The 11,263-nt window shown below is 37.3% G+C and overlaps 2 protein-coding genes across 3 annotated transcripts in view; one reads left to right on the top strand and one right to left on the bottom strand.

Annotated features, from left to right (window-relative positions):
* Positions 1-4,746, top strand: part of LOC125662599 (uncharacterized) — an 8,067-nt gene extending 3,321 nt beyond the window's left edge. Inside the window, exons 2-4 of the mRNA XM_048894848.2 lie at positions 2,001-2,311; positions 2,933-3,547; positions 4,375-4,746. Coding sequence (XP_048750805.2) covers positions 2,001-2,311; positions 2,933-3,547; positions 4,375-4,418 — 970 coding nt within the window. The 3' untranslated portion in view covers positions 4,419-4,746. The remainder of the gene's footprint in view (positions 1-2,000; positions 2,312-2,932; positions 3,548-4,374) is intronic.
* Positions 4,747-6,060: 1,314 nt separating this feature from the next.
* LOC125662597 (uncharacterized) lies at positions 6,061-10,767 on the bottom strand. 2 transcript variants are annotated; one of them, XM_056146038.1, is made up of 4 exons: positions 9,856-10,767; positions 8,889-9,214; positions 7,422-7,982; positions 6,061-7,072 (listed from the first exon to the last, which is right to left on the bottom strand). In XM_056146038.1, exons 2-4 carry the CDS (start codon positions 9,070-9,072, stop codon positions 6,276-6,278), a joined length of 1,542 nt encoding a protein of 513 aa, XP_056002013.1. In that variant the 5' UTR covers positions 9,073-9,214; positions 9,856-10,767; the 3' UTR covers positions 6,061-6,275. The 2 variants fall into 2 exon arrangements, with proteins under 2 accessions (XP_056002013.1, XP_048750804.1); XM_048894847.2 differs by having other exon boundaries at positions 9,666-9,862.
* Positions 10,768-11,263: the final 496 nt, after the last annotated feature.

Raw genomic sequence — 11,263 nt, 5'->3', positions numbered from 1 at the left:
GACTACTATTCATGTTCAGAAATGATCAACTGGGCAGTCTAAAACGGTAACAAAATAGCGGATCTGAGGAGGAGTATGGGGATTGTAACCTGAATATTTTATTTCAAAATTTTCCATCTTTGGCATTTTTAGGTCTCTTTCTTGGACGATAAAGATACAAACTTGTGTCGCACCTCCTTTGAAAAAATATCTAGATCCGCCACTGTCCGTGGTAGACACATAATTGACCGTCATGGTCTTAAGGGCGGATTCCTTTTCACTGAAATATCAATGAAATTTGTGTTTGCGTGTGTCGTTGAAATTATTTCACATCAGTTAACTGCTGAAATCTCGAAACAATCATGCGAGATACTGAGGGAAAATATTTTCACACGGTCATTCATGATATCTAGATTAGAACTTTTGTATGAAGAATTGCAACCTTGTATATCAACTATTCGTAAGTTCTTCATAATTTTGTATTCACCAAAAGAAAACAAAAAACAAAAACAGACCAAACGATCTTAAAGTGGGGTACCTGTAAAGTGCGAAACGAAATCGAAACGAAACGAAATCTACCGAAACGAAACGAAATCTACCGAAACGAAACGAAACCTACCGAAACGAAACCCACCGAAACAAAACGAAACCTACCGAAACGAAACGAAACAGATTGTATAACCGAACTCTCTTAATTATAATAATTAAAAATGGTATCTTAGGCCCCTGTGAAAGTTACCACATATAAATAAAATTCACCTCCCCTTTGATTTAGGCTTTCGGCTTGACTGTTACAAAGTTTTAAAAGCTGGAAATGGGGGAGTGAGTAAGCACAAAGTACATATCCGTAGTTGATTAAATGCCATGCACAATTAGTTTCGTATCCATAAATTTCAGAACCGAGGGTTACAGTCTCAGAGATCTGGGGAAACACACTATACGAGGGGTGGGGTCGCCGACTTTGGATCCGCCTTTGGGCATAGATACATTGTTTGAAGAAGCTGGTGTCTGAGAAAATTGAAAGCAGGAAGAGCTCTTAACCTCTTATTTTATCTCTAACTGCTGAGGTGCGAGTACTTTCAATAATGGAAAAACTCTATGCATTTTGGGTGTTTCTAAGACGGGGAATTGAAAACGGGACGGAAAACGGAATTTTTTTAATGCAATAATATTAGGAGGAGGTCGGCATTTTGTAAACTGAAAAGGCTTATGAACAAGGGAATTTTAAGCAGAAATCACAAAGAGAACGGGAGGACATATTCAGAATCCACCGTTTGATATACTACATACAAATACACAATATCCACATGTATACATATATTTGTCTTTAGAGCAAAAAATACTGAAACATGTATTCATGCCCAAAAGCGGATCCAACGCCGACGACCCCATCCCTCGTTTAGTGTGTTTCCCCAGACTTCTGACCTGTGAGACTGTAACCTTCCGTTCTGAAATCTATGGATCCGAAGCTAATTGCACATGGTATCTATGTACTTTGTGCTTACCCCCCCCCCCCCTCCAACTTTTAAAACTTTGTATCAGTCAAGTCGAAAGCCAACTTCAAAGGGGAGATTTTATTTATATGTGTAAACTTTAACAGGGGCCTAAGATACCATTTTTAATTATTATAATTAAAAGAGTTCGATTATACAATATGTTTCGTTTCGGTAGGTTTCTTTTCGTTTCGGTGGGTTTCTTTTCGTTTCGGTGGGTTTCGTTTCGTTTCGGCAGATTTCGTTTCGTTTCGGTAGATTTCGTTTCGTTTCGATTCGATTTCGTTTCGCACTTTACAGGTACCCTCTTAAAGTGGAACAAAAATGTCAATACACAAAAGCTATCATTGAATTTCCTGAAAAATTGTACTCTGTTATAAAAATACAAATCTTATCACATGTACATTCTGGTCAGATGTTTGGAAAGGAATCGTCTAACACCTGGTATATATGGCTCTGATCTAACAGTCATAGTACATGTAATTTATAAAATGGACGCTGTGAACACCATGTTTTCTTACCTTTCAGGTCCCGGTACAGAAGCATACGCATTGATATCCATAACAACCTTAAGGAAACGGTTGCTAATGGTTACCTAAGCAGGTCATTCAACGGCGGAAGAAACTATGCAATGTGGAAGACCTACTTCCGCCGGAACTTCTGTAATTTGACAAGTCACGAGGACTGCAACGCAACGCGAGATTTGGCGTATCTCGAAAGAAAGGGGCTTATAAAAGTAGGAGAATATGATGTCCTTCTTGATGTGTTTAGAAAAATTGACGAAAGAGCGATACAGTATATAGAAAAGAGAACATCCGATATCAAGGCAGTTGGTAAAGGTCAGTCAATATCACACGCACGCACGTACGCATACAAACACACACGCATGCACACATGATTGTCATCAATTTAACAATTAAAATCGTTGAACGTACATAAACATGAGTTACCAAGCTGTTTTTTTTGTAATTCGAAAGCAATTAATTATTCCATCTTTAAGAATGAACCAAATTTTGAATTTTATTTAGATGAACTTCCTAAAAATAAAAGAGAAATACTCTGTAGATTTAGAGCATCAAATTTTAAATTACCTGTAGAAACAGGACGATGGTTAAACATTCCAAGAAATGAAAGAGTATGTACTTTATGTAATAATAATGATTTTGGTTGATGAGTTCCTTTATTTATTTAAATGTACAGATTATTAAGAAATCAAGATTGGAAAACTTAGGTAGATATTATACAAATAGACCAGATAGATATAAATTTAAACAGCTTCTTAATTGTAAAAATGTTATTGTACTTAAAAGATTAAGCAAAATTTTAATGGTTATAAGGGAGAGGGCATGTCCTCCATGTTAACTGCATGGTATGTACAATATTGTATTATATATTACGAATTACTTCTCTACAATACACATGTTGTATTTAATTTTGTTGTTGTTGTTGTTGTGTTTCAGATGTCCGAAAAAAGAAGTGGGCTCGATTGAGGATATTGGTTAATTCGAACATTCTAATAGAGGCACAGGAAAAATTGTTCTCCGAACTCTTCCAGATGATAGCAGATCATATGAAATCTCCACACTGGGCCTCAGACTTTGAGACTGTGACCCGGATGTCGAACGTTATGTCCGACAAAGCGGATATGAACTCCAACCTGGCGGAATTTGTGAACAACATTGTTCAAAAGACGTCACAACTTCGAGACATGACCGATGACGTCATCCACAAATTCGTCATCGGATGTCTAAATTTAGCGAAGTCACTTCGAAACGAATTCGGGTTCGAAATTCAAAAAATTCGATCGAAGTGTGTGGATTTTTATGGCGAATTCGCTAAAGATCCCGATCAACAATTGGAAAATAAACTCCGCGATTTCGCATGCGCAGAAATGTCTAACCTTCTGTCACTGGCGGGGTTCAGCAAAAATGAGTTGAATTTACGATTGGAGATACACTACTTTCCAAGGAATATCTACGAAAAAATCATTCTTCACTGGGATTTCTATCACCATACGATGCATTTACAAAAGTCCAAATCCAGGGTGTTTATGAGCCAAGATTTTATTTACAAAGGTAATTTAACATTACTATTATTTTCAGAAGATTGATTAATTGTATCTTGTTTAACGTCCTTCTCGAGATTTGTCCTCATATGGAGACGTCACCATGCCGGTGAAGGGCTGTAAAAGTTAAGCCTCTACTCCGCGCTTACGGTCTTTGAGCAGGGAGGGATCTTTATCGTACCACACCTGCTGTGACACGGGGACTCGGTTTATGCAGTCTCATCCGAAGAATCGCCCCATTTAGTCGCCTCTTACGACAAGCAAGGAGTATTGAGGACCAATTCTAACCCGCATTCCCGCGGGATAGTTATATTCAGTAGAGTATATGCATATAACGACATTATATAGCAAGCATGGATTCTTTTGACCCACAGAAAAAGTGGCTGTCATGGATCTTGTTTTTATGTCAAGGTTAACTCAATGTCACGATCTTTTCATACGAAATGACCTTGAAATTCCATAAATGCATGCTATATTGTATATACTAGAAATTCAGTACACAATTTGTACTACATGTAATTTGCTGTCTAAACCACCAGGTATGGACATATATCTGTGTTTATGCAAAAATGAAACAAATACAATTAGGTATCAGGCAGGCCGAATTTCCTCTTATAATTTTAGATTTTAACACATTGATCGTTATTTGTGTCATACTTCTGCTATTTTTTGGACTTTGACAGACAAGAACAAGATAGGCATTGGAAGAGAGAAAATCATTTTCTCAATTTGTACCTTTAGATCATCAGAAATGGCCCCATTTGAAAAGAGTAACAAGTTCGAAATTTGTAAAGTTTTGCTGTAAATTTGTAATTAAACTTGAATTTTTTTTTCCAGATGGTGAAAGGACGAGGAGTACTAATGCCAGTCGGTTATCCTGAGGGAAGCGTTCTCGTCTCTGGAGCGTGGGTCAAAACTAGGAATAACTTATTTTCAAACATTTTTGCATCGACAAGTACATTTATTGTTTTGAAAATAGGGTTGTAGTAAAACTTATAGCTGTACAAATGTACATTCTATTCTTTGTTTAACGCGTTGTCCCAATACACAGGCGCTTATCTTTTATTGTGTTTTGTGTGTGAATGCTACAGGTTATATATATATATGTATATTGACATTGTTTTTTCCTCGTTAACTTTATGTTTACACAGTTTAAACTTGTGGTTTTCATATTCACTCTATATAAACGTTATGATGAGTCTTATCTTACCTCCATTGTGTGAGTTTTATTTTACCGCGGTTTTACAGAGAGAACAAAAAACCCAGCGAAAATTAACTGCAGACAGTATGTATTTTGAATGTCAACATCTCCAAACCAAAATTAACTTCAAACTCAATTCCAGCCCCACATCCGATTTAAGGCGCTAAAACAGACAACGCCTGTTTCTCTGTTAAACGATCAGTAATATTAGATGAGACGTTAAAAACGAAGTCGTGTGTCGCGGCAGGCGTTGGCACGCTATAAAGAACCTCACTACTACGGGACTAAGCGCTAAGCATAGGTCGAAATTTGTGGTACTTCTCCTACAGATGGTGGCCTATCAAGGCAAGTGAAATATTTAACAACAAGAAGAAAACAAAAACATACTTTGCGGTATACAAAAATGTTGGTACTCATCATTTACATTGATCAGGCGTGCTAATATACAATCATTAAAACACTATATCCTGGACTGCGACTTTCAAAATCATCCATGTTACTTTCGTCATTCTCAAAATAAAAAAATTCTAGAGTAGTTCGCCAGTAGCTTGAGAAGCATGCAATGGTTTTATAAACTGATTACTTGTGTTTTGGTTTGTATCGGGGCAGATAATCGTGTGTATTTATGGAGAAAAGACGCTGAAGCTAACATCACAACCATTTGATGGCAAGCTTTAAAATTCACTTTACAGCGCCGCTCAAGGACATCTCATTTTAATCAAATAATTTCCGTCTTCGTGCTCCTCAGTGTAATTCTTTCTATTGTCTACTTCGTAAATCGTTTATTACAGCACACGCATCTCCTGAAATGATACCCTATTTGGAACACTTCCACGCGCGGTGTAGGGACTAAATGTTTTTCGGTAATGTTGAAAATCTTCTGGCGTGTACAAATGATTTCGCGTGATAGCTCACTTAATCTCGCGTTGTCTTTGACGTAGACCTTTGTTCCCGTGGTAAACAATTTGTATCAAAGATTCAGGACAAAAACAAAATAATACACTTCATTGTTGGAACTTCTGAACCGTGTAGATAAATAGGATGCGTGGTGTATTGTTTCAGTTTTGAAGTCGAGGTTTAAATTGCCAATCTTTGTAAATATTTATATCTAGATATTGAAATTCAATCTGTCGGGAAGAAGAGGTGTCACGCATTTTGAAGGACAGTATGATTAATTGCGGAACAATTTTTGGGTGGTTATGTGAAGTTTTACTTGTGCAGAGTGTGTAAACTGCATTCAAGCGTGTCGGTGGTTAACGTTCAACAAGGGTGTATACTGTAACAGGGTATCGCAATATTGATAGCTATCAAGTACGTAAAAATTATGTAGAGGACTTTTTACTTCAACCTGGGAAACAATACGTAAAAGTTTAGTTTAACAAAACAAACGAAAGAAAAAAAATGTATTTCATCACGTGATATCCACAATGCCATGATCAATAAGAATTTTACGGAAGTTGATCTCGTGATCAATGGCAGCTGATCACGAGTTCTCGTGTCGGCAGCTTGTACGCACCGTTGGTGTTCGAACACGCGATCACATACTGCTCGTGTCCTCCGTTGATAGCCGGTACACACTGATGGTGTTCGAACAGTCTGAACCTAAATAAAGATTGTTTTCCTCGTCAATACAGAGTGAAATTACGTCTCTTGTATCTACTCCCATAATGCAAAGCAGGCGGCCATCACGATTGAGGACATGAATGACGGACGTCCAGTTGCATGCAATGATATGTCCGTGAGAGTCCGTGCAAAGTCCATGCGGAATTTTCAGATCGTGCGTGAACCTGTGTTTTCCCGCCTTATCCACTACTACGATTCCTTTGTTATCAGACGTGCAGACGTCACGGTTGACGTTCTCCGTTATATATCTCGGTACGTTGTATAACAGTCTATTAGTTCCAGTAAATTCTATCGTCTGCATTAGATGTCCAATTTTATTGAATCTGACAACTCTCCCATGGTCCAAATTTTCATCTGTCATTCCGACGAGGATGTCGCCATTTTGATGACTGCAAAAAATCGACCACTCCCACCATCCACCGGAAGTGATGTCCGACACAAGCGTCTTCGCACCATGTCCATGGACATATTTCATCACACAACCATGATTGAGAAAAAGAAGTTCGCCGGTATTTGTTATTGCATGTTTGCCGCATGCGTGAGCTTTGGTCGACAAAGTATCTAAAATCTCGCCATCTTGGTTCACAAGAAGCATTGTCCCTTCTGAATCACTCACCCAAAACTGATCAGGGAGCACAAAAGTTATGTGGCAGATCTCATTTATGTCATCAACAGCTATCTTTCTGTCAAACTTTTTCTTTTCGTCAGGGGCTATGAAGATAAATAAGAATATTTTGTACACAGACAGGTGTGTATAGCTGGTTTGCTGAAAGTTAGTTTGATTTAAGAATTTCATACTGAAACGAGAGGTTGTTCTTGTCGTTAAGTTTGCTTCGGATATTCTTATTTTATTTTACTATAATCAACATACGAATGATTTAGCGCAATTTCCAATAACTTCCAACAACCTTTCTTTTCTTATCGGTAACAATTTGCGATAAAATATTGTTATTTTCAAAACTTCATCTCAGATGGCGCAACAAAATCAATAAGTAAATATCAAGTATTTTAACAAAATCGTATAACAGTACTTCTACAACAGTAAACTCGTTTAACTTACACCCTCTGTCGATATCCGGGGGCTTTCCGTCTTTAACCTTGTCCTCTTTGACTTCTACAATGACATTTCCGTATTTCATGTCGATACCGAGGTCTGTATACGCTGATACATAAAAGTCGGAAATGTCGCTCTTCAGAGTTTTTAGACTGCCCTCCGCAAGACAGCTCTTCAGGTCTAAAACAGTGGAAAATTCGGCAAACAATGTGAAGCGTCCTTTTGGTCCGACTTTCAAACCCTTCAGGTGATTCATTTTCCGCAGCTTTTGGTACAGATGAAAAAACACTTTTAGGATGTTACAGTTAATCACGTGGTCTTTTTCACCGTGTAATTCCCTCTGTAGTCTAAGAGTCTTGTCCATTAAACCTTTAAGCTTCGGCTTTTTTCTATTTCCGGCGGAATTACTGTCGATGATTTCTATAGCTTCTTCGGTCGACACGACTGGATCCGGAGAAGACTCTATGTAGGAAATGGTGTCGTGGATCATTTCCCATAATGCATGTTCTACCTTTTTTTCCACCGGAAGAATGAATGTGTTAATCTTAAGAGTTGCAGACCTTGCCTCTGAAATTAAACCAAAAAAAATGTTTAGTTGATTATCTTTATACGGATTCTGCAGTACTTCCTTGTCTGTCAGGAGGTATTGCTTAATATGCTACCAGTTTGCGAACGCAGCTTCCAGTCAAAAGACTTTGTACTTAGTATCAATAAACGCTCCAGACTCTTCCGTGTTGAAGTCGCATAGGGTAAAAGTAACGCGAGGCTTGTAGGACAGTTTTGTTTGTGTAAAAAAGTGACTACATCGTCGATTTCAGGAAACAATACAGACAGTAGATATAAAAAAAATATTGCAGTTTTCGTTCGATTTAACAAATGTTGATAGTTTGATGATATTTTTAAACATGATCAACGTTTCTAAACAAGACTATAATTTTTAGTGTAATTTGACCCCGTCTTTCATTACTTTCAGTCCTTTGATTAGTGTAATCACCCTATGTGTAGATTCTTTATCATTGTCATACAAGCTTCAGCCAGCACAAGCGTGAGAAACACAATAAAATCTAATTCCCTTGTAGTATATTGGAATATCTTAGGTGGGCAGTTTTGTTTTGTTCCCTGGGGTTGGACAGACGGTTTGTTTTGTTTCCTGGGGGTAACGGTTATTGCAAACTAAAAATCTTCTCCGAGAGCCCAATTGCAGTTTTTTGTTTCCGACATATAAGTATGTGACGCGACAGATACTGATGTGACGCGACAGATAATGATGTGACGTGATAGATAATGATGTGACGCGACAGATAAATAAAGTGACACCTAAAGCATTGTATCCCTGCACGTATACCCTACCGAGTTTAACTTAATTTTTGTTAATTTCCTATCAAACGCGAACAAATATGATGCTGTCACTTCGCAATAAGCGTGAATTCGTTATAAGCGTGTTCGCTATAAACGTGATTTTATTGTATTTACCTAGTCTATTCTCTGAAGGTAAAGCCGCCATTTCCTGGGACACTTTGTTGACGAAGCTGACAGCCCTGGGGTCAATCTTCTGAAAGATCTTATTCAGGATGCTGTAACGCCCCACGGACAACAGGCCACGCCTCTCCAGGAAACTAAAATCTGACCTCAGTCCCTTCTCGTCTTGGGCCGGCATGTTGCAGTACTTTTTAAACTGGGTTTTCCATGCAATGAAGTTTTGTCCGTCTTTTTTGCTTCCGTCTAGGAATCGGTCGATGAGGGTGTTGATTAGATGTCGGTGGAGGCCCTCCTTGGTCCGATAGTTGGACGATGATGACCTGTAGGAATAGTGAAAATTGAAATTTGTTAAATACAACTACTGTATCTCGATAATTTCAACAACAATCCCCTGTAATCTTATTTTTCGGATATAACGATGTCAATGTCATAAGTTTATAAAAAATTAATGACTAGAAATGCTTTGATAGTAAACAGGGACAGATCCAGGAATTTTTTGAAATATTCTGAAGACAATGCACCAGACGATCGGACGCATAGACACACAGACGGACGCACAGACAAACATTTCTGTGCCGGATTCTATCCTGGCAAACGTCAGGTCACGTGATCTGGCGTTGTGAAAGTGCTTATAAAATCTTCAACCCCCCCCCCTTCCTATTCAAATTCGTTACCACATCTGAGGAAATTTTATCAAATGGCGTTCGCAACTTACACATATTTATCTTATGTTATTTGAGCTAGCAATAAGTCAGCAAAAGTAATACTTACATGTTGACACTGCAGCAATACTAAACTGTGGAAAACTCCCGTGAATTTAAAATTACACAACGTTTGTCCCTCCCAATTAACTATATAATAAAGCAAGCACTTGACAATAAACAAACTACATTGTGAAATATATCAGTAAATTATCTTTCGACTAAATATTCGAGTAACAAATAAATTAACATTTTAATACCTATCTTGTGTTTCAATCGCTCGTGCTTCTTAGGGCGGCTCTTTAATTCCGCCATTTTGTCAACAAGGTCAAGGTGACATGCAGGTTGAGGAGTGTTGTTTTCAGCGCTCATGCGGGTGATCTACACGTGGGAGTGTTACGTGTGTATGGGGATTTTTCTTTTATTGTTTCCGTAGAATAATTTCTTATTAATAACAGATAGTTATGCATAAAATTATTTGATTTTTTTTAAAAGCTAAATGAAAGTCTTATTAATTATTATTATTAATACGTTTCATTTTCATACATTATCAATAATTACACATGTACAGTGTAATTTACGATTTTGTACGAAGTAATCAGGGGCGTAGCTAGGACTATTTCAACGTGTAAGCGCCGAGAGGGGATGCGGGGGTGCGGGAGGGGGTTTGACCGGTCACTCCCGAGAAATTATTGAAATATTTTGACTCATTTGCACTACTCTGAGCATCAAAATAATTGCAATAGGCCTAGACATTAAATAGCAGGACTACAATGGAAAATAGCTATACGCTAATTTGTGTTATTCTGGATAAATAAAGGCTTTATCGTTATTATTATTATAAATATTGCACAACTTTTCAAAGATTTTTAAACTGTTAAGTCGACTGAGGCCTTGTGATCGCCATAAGTTTATAAAAAATATACAACCATTTTTTATATCATATAAAATACATTATAAAAGGAAAAGGCTCGGCGGAATAATGATTTTATATCCGATTTTAAAAACTAGAAATATATATGAACATATTATTGTTTTGCAAATATTTATCGACGAAAATGTGTTTTGAAAATGAAAAAAAAAAAAAAAAGAAATAAGAAAAATGTGTAGGCACATGCCTGATCGAGTCTAACAAAGCCACGCCCCTGATAAATTGATAAATGTTTGCAAGAAGAATTCGACGCATATGATGTGTAAGATATAAAAGCAATTTGTTTGGGTTTTCTAGTACTGATTAAATGAATAAATGAAGAGGACGAAAAATCATTTTTTTTTTAAATATGCTACTGCTGCAAATATGTTGATGTTTAAAAAACCGTGACGTGCACACTGGGGTTTCGGGCACAGTATAAGTAGTGCAGCAGACAATCGGTATACATCCGGGTCATGTTTGTTTTCTTGCTATTCTATTACTAAACTATATGACACATTAACCAAATAAAATAATATTTCCTTCATTAGTAGACCATGCATGAGACGCCAACATTTCAAATGCAAATTGCCAAATAAACACCCCAATTAAAGCTATAATTTGACTAAAAAACCATGAGCATCTCGATGAGGAATCCAGCTCCTGGATCCACCTCACTTAGCATTTGCAAATATTGCCCCATTAATGTTTTCTTCGTATAATGTTTCTTTATTATTATGCACTTTCGGATTCCAAAC

Source organism: Ostrea edulis, chromosome 8, assembly GCF_947568905.1.
Source record: "Ostrea edulis chromosome 8, xbOstEdul1.1, whole genome shotgun sequence".
NCBI classification, from domain to species: domain Eukaryota; kingdom Metazoa; phylum Mollusca; class Bivalvia; order Ostreida; family Ostreidae; genus Ostrea; species Ostrea edulis.
This window is presented reverse-complemented; position numbering and strand designations above follow the sequence as displayed.

Bases quoted from the DNA above. Each gene is read 5' to 3' on its own strand.
- LOC125662597 (XM_048894847.2), bottom strand. The intron at 7,983-8,888 runs GTAAATACAATA...GTTTAATTTCAG, and splicing joins ACCTTCAGAGAATAGACTAG to AGGCAAGGTCTGCAACTCTT. The intron at 7,073-7,421 runs GTAAGTTAAACG...TTATCTTCATAG, and splicing joins CCCGGATATCGACAGAGGGT to CCCCTGACGAAAAGAAAAAG.